The sequence below is a fragment of the Pavona decussata genome, unplaced genomic scaffold (assembly GCF_977016875.1).
Source record: "Pavona decussata unplaced genomic scaffold, jaPavDecu1.1 SCAFFOLD_1, whole genome shotgun sequence".
NCBI lineage: Eukaryota > Metazoa > Cnidaria > Anthozoa > Scleractinia > Agariciidae > Pavona > Pavona decussata.
Genome location: NW_028145425.1, coordinates 709,223 through 731,835, shown reverse-complemented (window position 1 = coordinate 731,835; position 22,613 = coordinate 709,223). Strand labels below are relative to the sequence as shown.

Sequence of the window (22,613 nt, the reverse complement as noted above, 5' to 3'; positions counted from 1 at the left end):
TTATTAGCAAATGTGATCAAACTCATAGTACTGAACAAGTTTGATCATATTTCATATTACAATTGTGATCAAACTCGTAGTATTTAACAAGTTTGCTCATTCTAGGAAATGTAATCAAACTTGCTTATTCAAGCAAATATGACAAAAATGAAAAACGTTGAACAATTTTGCATGGGGCAGTAAAGTTGATCAAACTCTTCGATTGAACAAGTTTGCAAAGGTTGGTAAACGTTGTCATTGAACAAGTTTTTTCTGTATACCAAGTATACACAGTATATGATCGATCATTATGCTCGCGTAATCGTGTTAACTTTTCTCGTTAGATCGGATATAACAGGGTAGGGATCAATATAATTAGCAGATAGTAATAGATTATTACATTTCGTTGACAATTCAAATACTGACCATTCAATAATGCTATAGATAATTTTATTCATGCCATTGACCAAATGGCCAATAGGAAAAACAAAACAAAAACAAAACTACAAGCACAGGTTAAAGAATGATATATAAACATTCAATTTTTCCAATGTCTACCTCAAGGTCAATCAACCATTAAATGTTTGTAACTCCTTTGAGATTCTAAAACACACTATTATATTTATGATTGCTATAATCATAATAACAACATGATAATAATTATTTGAGAGATTATTATTTCGTAGTATCGCGTAGCAGGATACCACGGGGGGCTAGTAGGAATCCTACAAGTTGAACCAATCCCGTTGCACTACAGTTTCACACGATGACAGTTTTGCTTTCCTCGAATTTCGATCGCATGTCTATTCTCACCAAATTTCAAGCGTATTCCGGTCACGTACCCACGAGGAAAAAGCCATGGCTTCGTCATCCGCTGGTTCTTCAAAAAAGAAAAACTACAAGGGTCGGAGCCCCAATGTTATGCGTTTCATCGAGAGTTGTGATAGCGAGGTCAACATTGGTGACCTTATTGCGGTCAGTGTAAAATGCAGACTGCAGACTGCAGACTGCAGACTGCAGACTGGGGGTAAAATGCAGACTCGGGGTAAAATGCAGACTAAATTATAAAGACTATCTTTTTAAAGTTACAGTCAGTCACGCGCGAACAGTAATTCCAAGAATGAAATGAACATTCGAATTTCTCTTTGTAATGTCCGACGTGTGAATGAAATGTTGGACATCTCTCTGGAAGTCGTTCCGAAAAAGACGCATTAACTGAAAAAAAGATTCAAAATACTTGGGAAACAATTGTTATTCTTGAAATATTCAATTTTGCAATGTAAAGAAAAATTCATAGTTTTTTACTGTCAATAAACTAGGGAAATTTATACGGGAACTCTGAAATATCGTTGGCGATTCTGAAAACTGACATGTAAATTTCAAAACTCCGTTCAAATTTCAAAAATATCGTTCACGCGTGACCTGGGTTGACTGTAAAACACTCGAAGTGATTTTGGTCTGTATAGAAAGTTCTCAAACTCATTAATTATTCATGCAGTCAAAAGCCAATAAATGACCTCCATTTCGGTCAGGTGGATGAATCTTGATACCCCAATGAAACACCAGATGAAACACCACCAGGTTTTCATCTGAGATGAAACATGTTTTTCATCTGAGATCAAACATTTGCATTTTAATGAGATTAATTTCTTATTGTTTCATTTGAGAAGACATGTCAAAAACTCGGGCTTCGTGCTTTATCACGGGTTCCAAATACCTCGAAACAGATGAAAGCACTCGGCCTGCGGCCTCGTGCTTTCATCTGTTTCTCGGTATTTGGAACCTGTGATAAAGCACTCGCCCTCGTTTTTGACATATTACTTAATAAGTAAGTGTAGAATTCCAAAAAGATACATGTAGCAAAAAGGAATTTGAGGCTTGCGAAAAAAAACTTAGGATTTCATTGCGTGACTTTTGGGGACGGCGCCCTACTTCTTCCAATACTTTCAAAAATTATTTCTCCATGAATTCGCTTCGAAATAAAGAGAAAAAGATACAAGATACTTAAATGTTTTAGTTTTGAAAAAAAAATGCATTTGACGATGTGCTTTCGAAATATATCGGTGAATTTTAAAGTGCGCGGATGGATGCATTTTACGTCCGCCGTGTATTAATTACGTTGTAAACAAACCGAGTACAGAAAACTCAAAAATTCGTATCTCGGTAAATATATGTCCTATCGAGCTCATTTTTGTCTCTATAGAAAGCTGAGTAAATGTAGAATTCAAATATGAAAAGATTTCTGTTGCGCAGATAACGAGAAAGGAATTTAGCGATTGCGAAAAAATCGTAGAAAATGAAAACAGTTCTCACGGTTTAAAATGAATGAATACTTTCTGGGATACAACCTGCCCAACCGAACAAAATTTAATTTAATTTAGTCTGCATTTTACCCCTGGTCTGCAGTGTTCAGTCTGCATTTTACCCCTAGTCTGCATTTTACCCCCAGTCTGCAGTCTGCAGTCTGCAGTCTGCAGTCTGCATTTTACACTGACCGACCTTATTGCCCCAAATCTTGCCGCGGGTGCAAGACTCAGTGTCAAGCGTTAGACGAAAAAACGGCGCGAACGTACGAATTGAGGCTGATCGCCTTAGAAAACTTTGCCAAGGCCAATGGAGACGATGCCATTCTCTTCGGCCCTAACAAGAGACCATTTTTAGCGGCAACAATACAAACCTTTATGCGTAAGTGTATCTTTATGTTATTTATTGCCCGTTTTCACTGTCACGCCATTGCCGTGTGTGTGAAAAAAAAAAACTGAAACCATTCCATGAATGAAGTCAAGAAATTGACATGTTATAGATGATTAGTAAATAAGAAACCTGTCCAAGTGCCAGGTATGTGCGGTCTTTTGTACTCGAGTTATTTGACAAAATGTTTCACACAAATTTATAGAGCTTAGTATGTTGACACCAACATGGCGGCCGGAAATAGGAGAATACATGTTGAGTTCACTTTGCCAGAAAAGAGGTTTGTTTCCCTTGTGAATTTAATATTTCTCTTCAAACTAGAATGCTGAAAATCACCCGAAGAGGCATTTTCAGGATATGGAACAGCTTTGTCACGGCCGTCCTTGATGTCACGCACGATGAAACTTTTCTATTTTTGAAAGGAAGTACGACATCGAGCTAAGAAATTGAGAAAATATATATTTTAAGGTAATCTTTCCTTGAATGAAGATAAAAATTTTGTAGGCCTCCCAGTTTTGATTTCCAGAATTAGGTGACGTCACGTGTGAAAATGCTGTGAGCGAACACAGCAGCGGATGGATGAGGTGACTGTTGGTGATCAGTACACGCAGTACTTCCGCTGATCATAAAATTTGCTGGGGCATGTGAACGTGATGCTGGATCGATGCCAGGCGAAAAGTGGATTTATTTCAGATTAGGTACAAGATAAACAACGGCAGAACAATCTCTGTACAACACGCAAAGTAAGTGTTATTCCAAAATGGATATCGTACTATTATTTGAGCCACCATATTATTTTTGCTCTCCACTTTTCTTTAGAAATGATGAGTGAAACTAAAGGGAAACGTCTAGGCACCTTACGTTGCCGTGGCTTGAAGCCTCCTGTAATCAGAGGGCATGCTGCTGCCTTCAGATATTGGTTAAATGCATTTGGGCATTCTGGTCCATACAGTCAATCAGTAGAGGAAGTAAATGGAATAAGGAAAGTTATTCCCAAAGGAAATCCAATGGATTCACCTGGTTTGTTTGCCCGTTTTGTTGTTGTTACGTTGTTTTGTTTTTTGGTTTCGTTCATTGCATTAAGCTTAATTCGTGCTTATTATTTCCCTTAGTTTGAAATGCCAATTCTACCAAATAAAAACAGCACACCTTGTACTTTTTTGTGAAGTGTGATTGAGACTACAGTTTTTATATTTCCGTGAAGCATAATTTAAGCCTTTGATTGGTTCAGACGCCATACTTCAAATGAGCCAAATCAAAATCGAATTTAGACTCAGATTATTTAAGGACGGTGCCTACTATTGTTACTGCGCATACGTTCTGCGCATCGCGAGATACTCGGGTTTCCTATGGGTGGTGCCTACTAATACACAAATATTTTTGCACGGTTTAAATCTATACGGAGAAAGTAGAACTTACCAAATGCGTTTGGTATCTCAAAAGAAAATTGGGGGTAACCATGCATTTTTCAGAGATAATTAAGCTTCAATTTAGGAAAAAATCCCATACATTGCTTCATATTTTGGCGTTTTTTAGAGATATTATTGCTTAATTATCTCTGAAAAATGCTCGGTTACCCTCAATTTTCCTTTTGGATTCCAATAGCCCTTGCGAAGATCTGTTTTTCCCGCATAGTCATAAGCCGTGCAAAAATACTTCAGTATTAGTAGGCACCGTCCTTAATCCCAATTGATTCAGACACCAAACTTGATTCTGTAGAAATCAATTTACTGAAGTTCCATCTGTATCAAAGGTCAAGAGCTGGTATTCCTTGCTGAGCCAGGTAGAAAAAATGGCTGACCTGATCCGTTTTAGATAAGTGGTCCTAATTAATGCCATACTTCACATAAACTTAATTCATTAAGTTTGATTCCATTCATGTGAAGTATGTCATCTCAACCTTTTGCTATCTATCCTTCAATGTTCCCTTCCTTTTCTATCTATCTTTCTCAAATTTGTTAATAATTCAAAAGCCAAAGACAATAGCAATCATGCACAGTGACATGTTTGGATATCTGATGAAGTACTCCTGGATTTTGCATCCTTAATTTCTCCTTCAAAATCGGTTTGTTTGAGAAGTTATATCAAACACTTGTCACAGTGTTTCATTACAATATCAAAAACCTCGGAAGTTGGTCAAAAATACTCACATACGCATTGTATTTTCAACTCTATTCTATTGATATTTGATGAAACACTGTGTCTTGTGTTTGATATTTTACATAAATTATATTTTTTGTCATATGTTTGTACAGATGTCAAACAGACCATGAAACAGTTGGTCAAAAGATCAGCCAGGCCAACGGCCAATGACACACGTCGCGGTCGCGTGCCGTATGAACCAAAAAAGGCACCTCCCTTTACTTTACAGCAGATGTTACGTATGCGCACGTACTGTTTAAAAACAATTGAGGTAAGAATATATGGTTTAGTTGTATGATTACAAGTTATATTTAGTTAATATTGCAAATTTCCATAAAATGTTTTGCAAAGTATTGAGGCAACTTGATGCCTTAGGGCAGTAGATTGGCCAATATTGTTTCTTCAGACAACAATGTTAAATGTTATAATACGTGGAGAAATTATAAAGGAATGCTTTCTATTCAGTATGTTTAAGAAAAAAGTCTTTCATAGCTAGGAAATTGTACCAATATGTTGCACTATTGGCACAAAATGTATCTTGCCTCTGCCGGGATTGGTTCTTTTTCTGTAAAGCCCCATTCGTGGCTAGTAGTTTGCCATGTTGTTTCTATTTGGTTTGTTTGACATTATTAGTACAGTATTTTTTCCTTCTGTTGACTGTTGGCTGTCTGATAAGTTAAAGTGGGTTAACAGGTCAATAGGCTAGGTCAGCTGACAGTGAACTGAAACAGTTAGCTGGGAGATAATCGTCAAGTCAGTTTTCTCAGTTTATTTGCGAGTGATTTTGCTTTCATTGTTTCCTCAGGGTCTACGTGGTTTATGGCTATGGACAATTACTTTGTTTTCGTTTGGCCTGTTTTTAAGGGGGGAAGAACCTCTTCGCTTGAAACTGCGGCATTTAAAGTTGCCATCCAACTACCAAGGTACTCTTAACACTTTCAGAACTGGGTGGACATCAAACTTTATTTTCCTCACTTTCACATTCCTTACATTTTGTATCTTAGCATTCCCCTTGTGCTTCAGTCAATAGTGAGTGCATTGTCATATTGCTATGAGATATAATGTTGCTTGTAAAGAAAGTTGAAAAGGTCAATAATTTACAAAGAACATGGGTGCAGTGCTCCTAGAAAACCAAGTCTTGATGCTTTGTTTTTCCTTTTGTGTTCCTTTTCTTTAGCTGATTCCCAAAAATTGCCTCAAAGAATAGATGTCAAAATCCCATGGTCAAAAGCTGACAAGAAAGCAAAAGGTGAATGTAATTCTGAAATAAAAATTCATTCTTAGAATCCTTCTATTGGGCTAATTTTATCTGAAGTCTGACTTAAGTCAACCATAATGAATTATTACTAAATAGGCCTGCCTTATCTAGAGTTCTTCTTTCAAATTTAGTTATTTCTGATAACAGTGAGGCTCATTTTCACCTTACGTGACTTAAGATTCTAGAATTATTATGGACTTTGTTTTCCCAAGTATAAAGATTATAACAGGGTCATTAATTCATGTTCTACCTTTTGTGGCAAATATGCTGACAAAGGTAAACTGCATATGGTCATCACATAATAACCGAAGCAGTCGATATTATAAACTCAAACAATCATTTTTATTATGTCTTAAACTGTTGGCTCTTTTATTTCAGGTGTTACACTAAGTTTGTGGTCAAACCCTTTAAATAAAGAGTTGTGCCCTGTGACTGCCCTTTTCGTGTGGTTGATGGTTACAGGTTGGTTAAATTTTTTGTTTGCAGTTTCACAAAAGTTCCATACCCACCCCATCAAAGGTTACAGAAATTCCTAGGGTGAATAAGGTGTTAAAAGTCAAACTTTTAGAAGCAATGTGTGAAGCTAAACTGAAATTACCTATGGGGAAGGAGGGTACAAAACAAACAACCTTTCTTGAGGGGAGTATCAAATGAATGTTTTTGTAAAGATGCCTATCTACACCTTTAGCAGAACTGCTGAATGTAGTGTATCTGTGGTTAAAATTTTGGGTGCTTAATGGGTTGTACAATAAGTTACAATGTACATGACCATTACCTTACACAATCTTGGTGTTCACACAATTTAAGAATCCTTTCATTTCAATCAATAGATTTTGGCATCCAGCTGATGGTTTTGTTAGAATATCTGTTGGCTAGGAAGGCCTATGATTGCCTCAGATGTTCAGATGGGAGTGTGATTAAAATCTGGAGTTTTCCTTTATGGGAAATGTCATCTTGAATTTCCTTAGTTGACCCTTTCTAACCTAACTGCTCTTGGCCCAATTTTGGAAAACAACAATGAAAGAAAGCAAAATGCTCATGATGTGTTATCATGGTGGACCATTATTTTACAGATGTTGATGAGTGAAATTCATTTCTCATATGGCAATAACGGAAGGAAGTCTGTCATTAGGAGAAATGGTTTTATAACATCGAACATTTAAAACAGGCTAACTACAAAATTTTACTTATCCAGACATGTGATAGGTCTACCCCCAAGCTGTAGCTTTTAAAGCATAGAACCACTTGAATATTGTCAGTCATTAAATGCATCATATTAAGAAAAAAAATCAATGAACAAAATAATGTAGATACCTGGGGGTTACCCCCCCTTTTTTTCCTTTACATGGAAAGATCTTTCCAAGACGAGCTTTCTGACAAGATTTCACTCCAATTGACTAATTATTATTTACCAAGTTGTGATTTGGGGACCCACTGAAAGTGGGTCCCTGACAGGAAATGGTTAATATTGGAAAATTAATTGCCTTTTGCATTTCCCAGGGAAACCAAAAAAGGCTAGGTAGCTGGAAAGACGACAACAGCTCAACCGTTCCAGACCTATAGTTGTTGCAATAGCTACATTAAAATTTTGCTGTTTTGCGCCCCTGGGAATTTTACGTTGTGATTTTTTTTCCTGTTTCTTTTTTTCTTTTCTTTTTACTGTCAAGGTATCAAGAAAGGATTGATATTTCCAAGGGTGGCCAAGAACAACCGCTCTATTCATCCACGGTGTGCTCATGGTGTTTCCTCTTATAGGAAAACCTTTCTTGAGGTAAAGTTTTATTTGTTTAAACCTCTTTTTACCATTTTATGATTATTAAATTATTATTATTATTGTTATTATTATTATTATCATTATTATTATTATTATTATTATGCGCAGTAAAACTATCTGTATGCACAGTATAAGAAGCACCACAGGGCGTGTAGCGTAACCTGTGAGCCAAGCAAAACTTAAAAGATCACGTAAATAAATCAATAAAATATGTAGACATATATGAAAAATATAAAATATATAAAAATATATAAAAGCCATAGTCTAAAAATATAAATTATATATAAATATCTAAAAGTCATAGTTTATATAAAAATGTATAAAAGTCATAGCTGGTCTATTCATGGCTGGTCTATCAATCTTGGTATAATAAAACATCATGTTACTACTTTGAAAGTTCTTGCAATGTTGAGCGTCGCTGATAAAACCGCCATCTGCATTTTCTCTAGGACTTGAGTAGTCTTCCGCCCAACCAGTGATCGCACACTAATCTCTGTCTCTTCCGACCAGCCGCCTAGCACATCCATGATAATGTTATACTGGTGCACCTCATATCATTTGTATTGCTCCTTCAGTTCCCACCTCAAGGGACCATACTTCATGGTTTTCTCCTCGCTCTTCTTCTCTCGATTACTAATCCATGGACAACTCATCTCTATGGTCATGACTTTCTTGCTCTCATTATTATTATTATTATTATTATTATTATTATTATTATTATTATTATTATTATTATTATTATTATTATTATATTATTATTATTATAACTATTATTATTATTATTATTATTATTATTATTATTATTATTTTGACACCCTTATGCGCCTTATAGCAACTGGTCCTTCCTGCTCAAATGTTTCCACTTCCCTTCTCTTTATTCCCATTTTCTCATGTCTGTAAAATAGCAATAAATTCTCCTGATAATCAAAAGAATTCCATTTTGTGGCAAGTTGTCCCTTAAACTCACAAGGCTGTCCTCAATGTTTGCAGATAGAACCACCATTTCTCATAGTCATTTGAGCCATAGCAAAGACAACAACTTTTTCCTTAAAGTAAAAAGGAAAATACCCCCAGTGTTTGTTCATTTGGGTTTGAACCTACTATACAGGATGGCACCTTAAACGACTGAGCTAAGTGGGCCTTGGCCGAGCACCAAGTGCCCTATGGAAATAAAAAAAGCGTCACAGGGTGGGGCTGGGTGATTAAGGACAATGTTTCCACTGTGAAATTATATGAGTTAAAATTTACTGGGACAAGAACATAAAAGTAACAAGTTGTTATTGTTTCATAGATGTCCAAGACCCTATTTGAGAAAGACTTCACAACACATAGTATAAGAAGGTCAGCAGCTCGATGGGCTGCCCGTTGTGGAGCTGATGACAGCACAATTAAAAGAGCAGGAAGATGGTATGTTTAAAGATTTAAACAGGGACCTGCACAAGAGCTACGGATAGCTCCTCCCACTTAAGTCACACAGTCACCTCCTTGACATCACATTAGGGGTGGTGGAAATAATGAGCAAGTACATGTAGGAAGTAAAGGTTGTTGAATCAGTATTTTAAGAAATTAAGCCAATTGTGTCTTGACAAAATGCTGTTAAAAGCATTTTTTGGACATATTTATGTATAATTATTGTAATTAAGTTACAAAAACAAATAAACAAATCTCACGTTTTATTTTTGAGGTAAAAATGCATACAATTTTTTCTTTTAAAATATTCTATAATTGTATCTTGCTGCACGGACTCTGCGATGTTCATAGCTCAGTGTCTTGGCCAGGCCTAGGTTCTTTTTATAGTGTGGGTCCTTGTTTAAATATTTGAAATGTTTGTTTTCTGATATCATTTACGGTAGGGTCAGTAAGTGTGCGTGTTTTCATTTCAATAAAACAAGAGTAAACAAATTAAAGGGTCCTAGTTTGGCAATCCAATTTTGATTGACAAGATCAGATTTGGACTAAAGAGTATACAATTACTTGTAGTTTTTTCAGCACTCTTCTAAGAATTTTATTTCCACTGCTTGAGGTTATTTGAATCGCGTTTTCAACAATGGGACGATGGAAATTAAAATGTAGGAAATGTTCTGATTTTAAATTGATATGTTGTTATTTGTTACTAGGAAATCAAGTAGTTTTGAGCTGTACACTCAGGACGCTAGAGCACAGATGATCAAGGAACAGCATGATGGAAACCCTGTGTCTGACCATAAAATGTGGATGTTTAAGCCTCTAAGATGATTTTTCATAATTTATCTGTTTGCTTTTAAGGAGGCTCATAGTCATTTTTCTGGACTTAGGGTGGAAGTTATGAGATTACAATCTCCCATGGAAGATAAACTTTGATCTCTACCTCATCATTTCAACATATGATCAAAGTGAATATCAAAAACAATTCTTACTCTAACAGATTGTAGTTTAACCAAAAAAATATGTGGAGGCATTTTAACAAATGAATATATCTCAATTTATGTTAAGTAGGAACGTTTTCATTCATCTGCGCTTTATTTTAACTGTTGTCAAACATAAATATCTTAAAATCGGAGACACCCATGAAGCTCAATATACATTCATAATGTTCTGCTATGAGTAAAGACATGTAAACAGAAAAGACAAAGTGTCAAGTTTTATTTTGCTAGAGATTTTGCTGGAAAATGTAGGAATTAACAAAATCACCCCATAAAAATTGATTCATTATTTACTTGAAAATGCTCTTACAGATTTTTTGCTAATTTCACCTACAAATTGTCTAGATTGAATAGTAGTTAAATCCCTAAAGTTTTGTCAAAAAGTGTCTGACTAGATTTCGAGATAATCAACGAAGCTTAAAATGAGAGGCTATGCACCACCCTTGCTATGGTAATAGTTGTTGCTTGAAAATTAAACTGATGAGAAAATTAACTTTGATGATGTAGTATGTAAGTTTATCTTGTATGGGAGATTGTAATTTCATAACTGCCACCTAAGTCCAGAAAAACTGCTGCGAGCCTGGATATTAGAATGAGAATATAAAATATGTTTGCCATGTGATGACCTTAGAACTTTTAAGAAGATGGAACTTTCAAGACATAATACTTGTTGTTTTCACGTGCATTGGTCCTTGTTTTGTAATATATTCCTTATGTTTCTGTTGAAAATAATTACAGCATAATTTGGGCCCAAATTTAGGCCCTTTTCCATATAGCTTATCTGATCGAAACAGACGCTTGGGAGTTGGGAAGCTAAGGCAATAATTACGGCGTTACTTCAGCACAAATTCGGGTTCCCACTAATTAATTTGTCTTCGTTTGAGGCTCAAATATTTAGGTTTCAGTGAGGTCCTATTTAGTTCCATTTAGGCTCTGTATTTTGAGGCCGTGTTCCCCATATAGGATCCATGTTCCCCATACCAGATGGAAAATAAAACGCCTGTGTATTGGTGTCACATTTCCAAGATGGTGAAACAGTCATGGTTTGATCTAGCTTGATTTGTTTTAGTTTAGTATTGTATTAGTAGTGTTACTTTATGCCAATTAAAATTGATCTAGCTTGATTATGAATTTTTGATGTAACTGCTTTTGCAGTGTTCACACTACATATATTTATATTCAAATGCAAGTGCAAGAAAAATGAAAATTTCCTTTCTCCTTGTGCTTGAATTTGAAACTTGAATGTGCACAGTTTCAAACTTCATGTTCACACCCCCATCCAAGTCTAGAGTTTGCACTTGCATTTACAACGACCTTACACATGTGAACCAGGCTTTAGGGTTGTTTTTTCCTTTCCATTATGAGGCATGTGTCAATTGCATGTATTTTTGGCATGGGCACAAAGAAAAATTTCAATATAACTTTTCAATCTTTAACTTGGGTTGATTTTTGTAGCAATAATTTTCCAAATATTAAATGCATCAAAATTAATTATATTGCCAGTAACATTAAATGTTACTAGTAAATTTTACTAGTTTTTTAGGATCATTTTCATTTGTGCGTGCTTTAAAAGATTTCTTTTTTTCTGCATGAGTTGTTTATCTGAAATGTTTTGTCAAAAAAAAAAAAAAAGAAATCAAAAGCAGAACCAATTCAGAACACGTCATAAAATATTTGGGGAAAGAATTAAAGATAATGCAACTATGTAACTTTAAATATGTGGACACTTTTATTTTCTATGCAAATAGATAATATGTTACTGTTTGATTTAATTTCCATAAAACCTGAAATAATCCTTTTCAATGTAATTTGTGCAGTTTCCTAAAATATCCATTCTTCCCCCAGAAAGGTTTTTTTTTTTGGTTTCACCACTGACCCTATAAACCACCACCCCACTCCCCTCTCCCCCAAGGCAAATTCAAGTTTAGAGTCATACTTTGCTTCTAAACTTTTGATTTTGACTACCCCCTTCCACCAAGGAATTTCTGATGACCTTTTATGGGAAGATTTTCTGGAACGTCACATAAACATTTACAATTTTGAACATAACCTTGTTATTATAATTTAATTCTAAAAGTTTTTTCGGACACAATGTTACAATAATTATATTGATTTAAGATGCAATTATATTATAAATCAGTCACTGAATTGAAGAGATACAAATATATTATAGAAGTCCTTTGACTGGTATATCCAAAGGTGATATTTAACTGTAAATTATTTAGGTTACTTTAAGGTGAAGGATCCATCACTCCGTGCAACTATTGCAGCATTCTTGATTCATGGCAGGCAATGCTTAAATGATAACACAACTGCAATTCCAAAATTCTCCTTTTTGGGGGGTGGGGTGGGTACAGTGCTATTATTATCCCAATGCCCATTCCTTTTGTGTTCACTTCCCATGATGAGTTTTTTTTTAATTAAGGCAGGTATGTACTGTAGATAAATGACGGCCGATAAATAATTATTTTGTTTTCATGAAAATTATCCTCATTAGCAGGTGCAAAATTCAATAGAATTTTTACTCAAAAATGAGGTTGGTAGAGCTACAGTGTAATTAACAATTACATTGAAAAGAATAATAAATTTGGCACTATTTATGAAAAAGGTCTCTGTGTACTGAGCAAATAATTCACCTATCATTGTTTTGCTGCGGGGTGACAGGTGGGGGCCATTAAGAGGAGCTGGGAAAAAATCTTTGCTGCTTTAATATTAGTGGTAAAATCCACACCCTTGCTCTGCCTCCACATTGATGGGTGCATAAAGACCCTATGACCAGGATACAAAATGGTTGCGCTAAGATATGCATGAAGCCAGTGATTACGGCAATCAGTATATATCCTGAAAAGAACTTACGTATTAGGCAAAGTATTTTAAAATTTACTGCTGAATTTTTTACCATACTTGAATCAATCAATACATGATTTTCTAATATGTTCATATGGAGGGGAATATTGGACAAAAATGTGATTGGATCGTACCGTATTGCTTTGTATTCGGTGATGCTATGAATCTACCAATACAGTACTATGTCGTACCCGGTAGGATGTTATATCAAAACAGCGATGGTATTATATCGTACCCAGTAACACAATTAATCCTTCGACATGCTATTATATCGTACCCGATGATGATATGTCGTACCCAGTGATGCTATATCGTACCCTTATGTCGTACCCAGTGATGCAATGTCGTACCCGGTGATTCAATATCGTATCCGGTGATGCCATATCGTAAAACGTCTGGATGCCGGCGAACAGCATTGTCAGCGGGTTTTTTTACGAGAAAAGGCGGGAAGTTGACATCACGTGATACGACTTGCTCTTCGCGTCGTCTGCTCCTCCATAGCTTTGTCAGAGCTTTTGAAAAATCAATAAATGTCGGAGCAAACTTCTGAGAAAAATGTTCTCTCCAGAACGAGGGAAATTTTGCGAAATGCCAGGAATGCATTACAAGAACTAGAAAACTCGGTGACTGGATCCACCAGCGGCGAACATGAACAATATTTCATGAATAGTGACAGGCCTGCGCTACTCTCACGTGCGTGTTTTAGCTGTTTTTAGAGTTTTGCTCTCACGAGTATATCCTTGAGAGAGACCTACCTCTTTTGTATGAAATTAGAGGAGGTCCTTGTAAATTTCTCTGAGCAATGGTTGTCGTTCTATTAAATGCCAGTTTTCCATTAGTATTTGTTTCAAGTTAGTAACTGAAGGGTGGTATTGCGTGACAAACTGGGCAAGATTCTCTTGTTTGTGCGAGGTTTTTGTTGAAGGGCCTGTTTTCTATTCTCAACTGAAAATCACTTCTGAGAGAGTTCTCTGCACTAGATTTTTCGGATAGCCCCTCTCGATAAGTCGTGATTCGAAATGTTTGATTTTTTTTTTCAAATGTTGCTTTTGTTGAGTTTGTCCGGAGAAGTCTGAGGGCCTCTCCTTCGATGAAACCTCTTTTTACTCCTGGTGGGTGACACGAGGAGAAATGTGTGTACTGGAATGTCTCAGTAGCTTTGTAGTGAGTGCGTACATCGAGCACTGATTCGGTAATGAATCTGTTGCCTTTATAAACCACAGTGTCCAGGAATGTAATTTCAGAAATTTCAGCCGTGAATTTGATGGTAGGGTGGTGATTGTTGGCTTGTTCAATGAACTGCCGTAACTCCTCTCTGCTGATAACCCAGAGGGAGAAGATATCGCCAATATATCGTTTCCAAACGAGCGGTTTGAATGCGCTTCGGTTAAGGAGTTCTGTTTCGACTTTGCCCATAAAAATATTGGCGAAAGCGACTGCTTTCGCTAGTTGAAATGTAACCCTTTCAAGATAACTCTCCAAAGCAACCGATGGTTGTACTGGTGGTTCCCAGTTAGACTTAACGTGGAAAGGATGAGGTTCTTCGTTTTTCCCGTGGAATATGTATTGGAGGCGCATTCTTCTCGCAAAGTCATTAAAGTCTTGCAAGACTGTTGGCGTCTAATTAGATTATCATTTGTCACGGATGTTGGAATGAATTTAAGTCCTTTCGCCACGAGGTTTACTTGGTCGCTTGTGAGTTCTGTATTGGAGAGCTTTTTAATGTTTTTTGTTGGCCTCAAAAGTCTCGTGTTTTTGTGCTTTGCGTTTGAACTTTTTCCGTTCTTTGTGGTTTTTGTTTGCTACACTTGGATTGTTTGTGACCCTTTTTCCCTCGTTAGTATTAGGGGATTCAGATAACGGCAGACAGGTATACTGTTTCATGTCTTTATTAAAAGACTCCTGAAATTTTGACAGCAGATTGTTGAATTCTTTGAACTTATTCTGGATGTTCTCGGTTATCTTAGTTACATTGTTTGTTGTTACATTGGTGTCACTGTTCGCCGAGTGTGCTATTTCTGATCTGTTCTTATTTCCATCGGTATTACGGCGGACCACTTTCGTGTCTCTTGGAGCTATACGCCGTTTCTGACGCTTTAAAGCGATTCTATGCTTCAGTTGAATTTGACGTTCGAGAAAGCTAGTCAGAGCTCTTACGATGCCTTGTTCTGCTTGTTTGCGAATACGTTTAATATCCGACTTAAAGATTGACCTCGCATGCTTTTGTAGCCAGAATTAGGAAAATCATGCAAGACACTTTTGATAATATCGTCCAACTCTTCATCTGTAATACTAGCATATGTATTACGAACAGCCATCCCATTTTCTTCAAGCCTTCTATAAACTGTTTTCACACTTACACAGAGCATTTCAGCTACGTATATCAGTTACCTTAAACCCATTCTGAAGTAAATACTCCAGCCGTTCACTGGGAATATCGAATCTTGGTCTTCCCTTGCACCCTGTTTTTACCACTGGAGGTGAGTCTGTTAAACCATCATCGCTATCTTTGTCAATTGTCGATAGCATTCGTGCTGCTTCAAGCAAACTCCTAAGAAGTGGGTCTTCTAAAGTTCCCCCTACCCTCAACAGCAGAGCACAAACCCAGTCAATCTTGTATCTTGCAAAGTCGATGTTGTTGCTATACTCTGCACTTTCTAACTTATTTATAACATCACTCAACACTGCTCTGATGTTTACGCTAACCAGCTGAAAGGGTGACTGATGTTGACCTTCCATATTTTGGTGATAAATCAAAATTTGCTTGTTCTACCGACTTCTCGCCAAAATTAGAAAAAAAAAAAAAATGGCCGCCTACGAAAATATTACGTGATCTTTCTGAGCAAAATAAACCCGCTGACCATAACGTTTGCCGGCATCTACGTTGGAGCATCACTACTGGATACGACATTGAATCACCGGGTACGACATTGAATCACCGGGTACGACATTGCATCACCGGGTACGACATAAGGGTACGATATAGCATCACTGGGTACGACATATCATCATCGGGTACGATATAATAGCATGTCGAAGGATTAATTGTGTTACTGGGTACGATATAATACCATCGCTGTTTTGATATAATATCCTACCGGGTACGACATAGTACCGTACTGGTAGATTCATAGCATCACCGAATACAAAGCAATACGGTACGATCCAATCACATTTTTGTCCAATATTCCCCTCCATATGTTCACCTCCTCCACGCCTTCTGAATTCTGTCCCGTGGGCGTGCCTTATTTTTCAATCATGTCAATTGGTGTTTGAACAGCCTGGGCTGGAATCATCATGAATCCTTTTCCTTGATCTCAGCTGCATTCGCACCTGTGGACTTGGAGGGCACTCTTCTGCTTCCTTAGATGCGCGATCATCATCGCCAGAATTTTTGTTTACGTTCTTGTGGATGTCATCGAAGCGTAAAATAGCACGGGCTGTGGACATCTCCAAGGGTAATTCAGAAGCTAATTCGCTTCTGCAGCTTGGACACGGCACTCCGCAGTTATGACAAACAGGAATGTTGTTAAACCAGGGTAGGGTAGACGGCTCATTTTCCGCGTAAGCTTGCTCGCTTCGAGGGGGACATGGGTCCTTTCTCCTCCATTGATCCTGGCACCATTCTACCAGTTTCCTTGATGCCCTTTGCCCGACTTCCCAATTACCAGTCGCTGTTTTCACCTCTTCGCCTATTAGCTTTGACTGCAAATGATCGAAGGCACGTACCTCTAACAGCTTGCATAAAAAATTGGCCACCACCTCATGCATTTTCCACGTAAACTTTAATCGTCTGTCTTCTTTTTGAGTGTAGCCGCACATCAAAATGAATTGCCACACAGCAATATCGTAGAGAGGACGAAGGAATGATAGAGGATTAGTAGCGGGCATCTTGAGGTATATCCCGGTATATAAAGCTGGAAATTTACTAGTACGATGGAAAATTGACAATTTTTTGGTGTGAAATGTCATGCGAATGCTGGGAAAAACCCAAGGGAAAACCTGTCAAATGTCGACAACTTTGCGGGGTTTTGTTAGAATTCCCATATTTGGAATACATATATCACACCATTTCAAAGCCTTGACAAAAAGCACCGAAACTGCAGCAGCGTCTCAGTGGATGTTTATCTGGTCTTTAGGTATGGCGAGTTCTTCTGCAGCCTCTGAAAAGTCCACGAAAAAACGTCTACCTGAAACTCTTGTTGAGTTAGTCGATGTGGCGATTTACTCGTTCGCATGCCAATCGGGCTTGCGTTCGAAGCACAAGGTGCGCGGTGATCCTGTGCTGGAAGGCGTCGCTTCTTTTTTCGGCCAGCTTCTCCTGACTGCCAAGGGAGAAACCCTAGCCGAATTCCGCAGCATCTCGGAAGCTCGACTTGGAGGGTGGGCACCGGGGGAGATGCCAACAAAAGAGCTCCTGACTTTCATCTCTTCCCGGATCAAGACAAAGAAAAGTAAACAGATTATTCAGGAGGACGGCAATCCCGAGGTTCCTGACCGTCTTGTGGCGAAATTGGAAAGATTCGACGAAGGAAAGGAGCGCGTGGTCACACGCTTCAAATCGAAATGTTGGCGGTGTGGCCTTAGATGTGAGTTTTGCCACCAGAAGAAAAAGTATAGAAAATTTGGAGACTTCAGAGTCGAGTGAGTACCGCGAAAAGTAGCTACATGAATAAGTTGTTGGGGCAGGGGGGGGGGTGGGGGGGGGGGGGGGCTGGGATGGCGTGTGAGTGTGTGGGGGGGGGGGGATGGGTGGGGGGCTGGTGTTCAGAGAAGGGAGAGCTTTGGGAGAGCTACAATTTTCAAAACCAGTCGTATATTGTCGATGGCAAAACAAGCGGAGCATAAGCATCTTTATGCCAGGCGTTGGATCAAGGTCATGAGCCAAGGTGTGGTTAATGCTACCTTTTTGTAGCAGTGGGATGATTGTTCTTACAACTCTTCTGTCACATACTCAGTATCCATGCGTTTTAAATGCACTGATACGGTCCCTTGATGTAGTTTTCTTTGGTGTACCTCATCATCTTGTGATTATTATTTGAGCATAAATAATATGTTGTAACAATTCTTGGTTTTCACGTGATGTCACCAAATTCTAGAATTCAAAACCGGGAGGCCTACACGATTTTTACCTTCTTAAAAGGAAAGATTACCTAGCTCGATGTCGTTTTTCCTTTTGAAAATAGAACAGTTTCAATTTCCGAGTTTTCATTGTGTGTGACATCAAGAGGACGGCCGTGACAGAGCTGTTTCGTATCTTAAAAATGCCTCTTTGGGTGATTTTCATTATTCTAAACAATTTAAGTTTGAGGAGAAATATTTATTTTGGTTTTCGAAAGTTCACAAGGGAAAACAAACCTCATTTCTGGCAAAAGTGAACTCCTGAACAGATGTTTTTTCCTTTTTTCGGGTGCCATGTTTGTGTCCCTCAGAGGGACACCAACATGGCATCTCCATACTAAGCTTTATATTAAATTTGTGTGAAACACTTTGTCAAATAACTTGAGTACGGAATACCGCACAGACCTGACACTTGGACAGGTTTAATTATTATATATTTATCATCTATAACATGTCAATTTCCCGACTTCATTCATGGAATGCATTGTTTCAATTTTTTTTTCACGTACACGGCAATGGCGTGACAATGAAAAGCGGCAATAGAATGTCCAAATTTCTACTGTTGGATCAATCTAACTGCTAAGTGTTGATGGGTGTGTTACAAGGTAAACAGCGCAACATGCATGGTTGCAAAAAAAAAAGCCCAAATGCCTCCGTAATTAGCTCTGTTGCCTTTTTATATTAACAGGAATCTAAGGGTACTTATTAGCCATTAAAGAAGTTGGCATAAAACAATGTTAACAGTGTTTGACACAAATGTGGTAGCTCATTTAATAATTTCTTAGAAATGCTGATCCAGTCAATCATATCATGCTATCATGGCATTTAGCTCTGCCTTTTAGGGTTTATCAATGAATTTATATTATGTAATTGAACGGTTTATGAACCAGCAGCTTACTAGGCATATGGGTTTATTTAATTACTGCCATTGCCAGGGCTCAAAATATCACCCAGTCATTGGACAATGTCCGGTCAAGATGACAATTTGTCCAGACAAAATTTTGGTTCGGCATACTTAATTTTTTCAAATAAATAACCAGAAAGTTTTATGTTGAATAGAATGCAGAGGCCATTGCCAACATAGAAATGCAAAATAATTATGGTGGACATATATAAGTGATACTCTTAGTGATCAAAACGTTTATAAATGTACTCTTTAGTAACATGTTTCTGAGCATACAATTGCAAGGCGATATTTTTGCCTTCATTGGCTATATTCATGTAACATTAAAATAAATATTTTCAATATTTTGACCGGTTAGAAACGAGACATGGCCGAGGTAAAATTTGTTTGGCCAGTCAACATGACTGGCAACTGTCCAAAACAATAATATTTTTGGGCCCTGTCCATTGCTTTTGCCAATAGAAACAAACAAAGGAAATCAGTGGTTTTCCAGAAATGTTTCCCTTGTTTGTTCCCATGGGCAATCTCTATTTACATCAATCAGGCAAAGAACACTTTGGAATTGATCAAGCTGACATGATGAGCTCAATTGTGATTTTCTGATTTTCTGATTTTCTGTCTAAGCAAAACTCAGCCGGAACCCAAACGCCTTTTAGGAGAACATGAGTCTTTAATGTTTAATTTACATGGCACTTAAAAAAAATAATTTCAATGTTGATTCATTTTAACCTATGTTAGGACAAGAAGTTAAGGTCTGTGATAAACACTGCAAATGTTAATGAATTCCCCTGGCCAGATTTGCAGCTAAGAAATATAGCATCATATTAAATATATATCTTAAAATAATGAAATACTTTCTGTTACTTTCTAACACTTATCAAAATTATGTTCCAATATTAATTTCTTTTGCAGTATTGCTTCACCTTTCCTGGACGTCCTAGAGGACATACTGAAAGATGAGGAGGTGGAAGATGATGATCCTGAGGCTAACAGCGATGAGCAGAACGAGAATGGGGAGGAGAGTGACTCATCAGATAGCAACTCACTGAACTATCAAAAGTTGTGCTCAGGGGAAGAGTTAACAGGAGTTGATGATGATGAAGAGGGAATGGCCCAAGGCAAAAGTGAAGAAGATGAAGAAACAGAGGAAGAAGTTGAGAACAGTGATGCTTTATTTAGCGAAAGTGATGAAGACTAAATTAAACATTTCAGGGATCAACTATTTTACTCATGGGGGTGGGGCTGAGTGATCTTTTTCTCCTTTAAGATGATTTTGTTTGTGCCATATGATTTTTTGACTGAAAAACAAAGCCTAAATAGATAGACAGACAGACAGACAGACAGGTAGTTGGCAGACAGGCAGATAGTATTCTTACCCGCATGATGAGCAAGGCTTTTGCAGTTCCAGGATATAATTCTTTTAAATGACCAACCTACCCCCGGCCAAGAAGTAAAATTGTCAGTCCCTTGAGTTTTCAAACACATCTGCTAGTTTGTATTCTCACTTGTTATTATATTTTGCGGTTTTGTTTACAGACAGTTAGCATTAATTGTTCCATTTATTTAGTAATTAGCCAAAACACTTAGAAGAATTGTTCAACATTGATTTATGCAGTTCGTACAGTAATTTGAAGCTTGGGACAGCAATTTTAGAATGTCAAAACTTTTCCACATGCATCTTGAATACTAATAAAATTATTGTAATGTACAAGACATGAAACTTACAGCAATTGTGGACCAACATTTTCCTACATGTATCTTCTCTCAAATTTAGTGCTGAATAGGGAAAGCTCTTCTTCCATTCATTTTCCTAGATTATATAGGCTTCTGACTTGATCTGCAAATACCCTAGCTAAGTCCTAGAAACTGCAATTTGGCCTAAAAATAAGTCCAGTTGGTTTGCAGATTGATCGATCTGGTTAAGTCACCTTGAATATGAAATGAGTTTGAAAACTTTTTTTTGTAATATTTACTATGATCTTTGCACCACAAGCCAGGACAATTTTGCGGGTTTAAAAAAAATCCAAGTATGCAGGTGGCAAAATTATTGCATTTATACCCTCTTCTAATATCTAGAACAAAATAATATTAATACTTCCCAGGGGTAGACAAGTTAAATGTAGAAGATTCTTTGATATTTACTGTGGATTTCAACTGGATCTCGTGGAAAGTGTTTGTACTTGTGCATAGTGTCAGAATTTTTCATTCTATCATGATGAGAGGATGCAGCGTAAATCTTAATGCAGTTTTATTATTTCACAAATTGTACATTTATTGTTCCACCGATCATGGTGCCCGCATGAAGATGCGAATTTTCAACCCATACAATATTCAAGCTGGTTGTACAAGATCAATGCACTACCCATTCAGACTCGAATTAGGCCAAATAATTTAGAGGAAATGCAGTCAAAGGGAATTTAGGAGGAGGTATGCAATTTGTTGGTCAAAAATTGCTTACAGTTTTTCTTTTTTATTCACTTCTTCATTTCTTGTCTTCATTGGTTTAAATGTTATTATTCTGGCATCATGATTATTAGGGAATATGTGGAATAATATTGTTTTGTAATGAACAGAAAGAGCATAACGTAATTAGCTAATATAGTATCTAAAATTTCAGGCTTGGTCGTTTGCAATAATTGGTAGAATTGTTACTTGTTATTAGAACTACGTGTAGGAGAAGAACAACCCTTGCCCTCAAATAATTAAATTGTTTGTAAAACTGAACACTTTCAGGAAGCAAGGAAAACTCATTAAAGCTGTTTGTTTATGAAGGCAGATTTTCAATAATTACTTGTCATTCTTTTTTAAGATAGAGGTGAATGAAGTCTATATGACTTTACAGTGCGACGCGCCTTACCTTGGCTACCCAACAATTCTTTTTTTCACAAGTTAGCCCTGAAAATTATACCAAAACGACATGTTTTCAATAATTCGTCATTGCGTCAGTTGCCTGTTGGACTTTGCAAGGAGACCGTTAATCAAATTCACGTATCCTGATTGGCTAACTTGTACAAAAAAGGTTTGTTGGGTAGGCGCGTCGCTACAATAAGTCCACTTTTTATTTCAACTGTGAAACACTGGGGTTCGTTCGAATGGTATGGTCTGATCACATCTGAACTGAAATTTGAATTTCATTCTCCGATTTATTAAAAAAATACTTAATCAAGTTAAAACAGAGGAAAGGTCGTAACCGTGACAGGTTTGGATACACAAGTTTAATTTAAAACAGATTTTGGGATTTTATTTCTACGTTTATTTGATACGAGAGACATTGTTTCATTGGCTATTTTCATGGTACGAAGTGTTTTAACAAAGAATTCCGTTAAAGCCACTCAATTTTTCGGAAAAATATAAGATAACTTTAACGGAGATTATTTTTCCTGGAGGCATAATCGACATCAATTTTTATTTTTTTAGAGTTAGGACTATAAACTCAATGACCATGTATGATTGGATTTCTCACCTGATAAAATTATAAACCATAAAACGTATGGC

At 37.1% G+C, this 22,613-nt stretch overlaps 2 protein-coding genes across 3 annotated transcripts; both read left to right on the top strand.

Moving 5' to 3' along the window:
- Positions 1-2,645: 2,645 nt before the first annotated feature.
- LOC146490127 (uncharacterized) lies at positions 2,646-12,853 on the top strand. 2 transcript variants are annotated; one of them, XM_085116074.1, is made up of 9 exons: positions 2,646-2,664; positions 3,490-3,690; positions 4,926-5,083; positions 5,618-5,735; positions 5,990-6,061; positions 6,449-6,532; positions 7,738-7,841; positions 9,136-9,251; positions 9,962-12,853. In XM_085116074.1, exons 1-9 carry the CDS (start codon positions 2,661-2,663, stop codon positions 10,077-10,079), a joined length of 975 nt encoding a protein of 324 aa, XP_084972200.1. In that variant the 5' UTR covers positions 2,646-2,660; the 3' UTR covers positions 10,080-12,853. The 2 variants fall into 2 exon arrangements, with proteins under 2 accessions (XP_084972200.1, XP_084972870.1); XM_085116744.1 differs by lacking the exon at positions 2,646-2,664 and adding an exon at positions 2,672-3,413.
- A 3,996-nt stretch (positions 12,854-16,849) lies between these two features.
- On the top strand, positions 16,850-21,865 carry LOC146490126 (uncharacterized). Its single transcript, XM_085117690.1, has 2 exons — positions 16,850-17,737; positions 20,031-21,865. Exons 1-2 carry the CDS (start codon positions 17,064-17,066, stop codon positions 20,314-20,316), a joined length of 960 nt encoding a protein of 319 aa, XP_084973816.1. The 5' UTR covers positions 16,850-17,063; the 3' UTR covers positions 20,317-21,865.
- Positions 21,866-22,613: the final 748 nt, after the last annotated feature.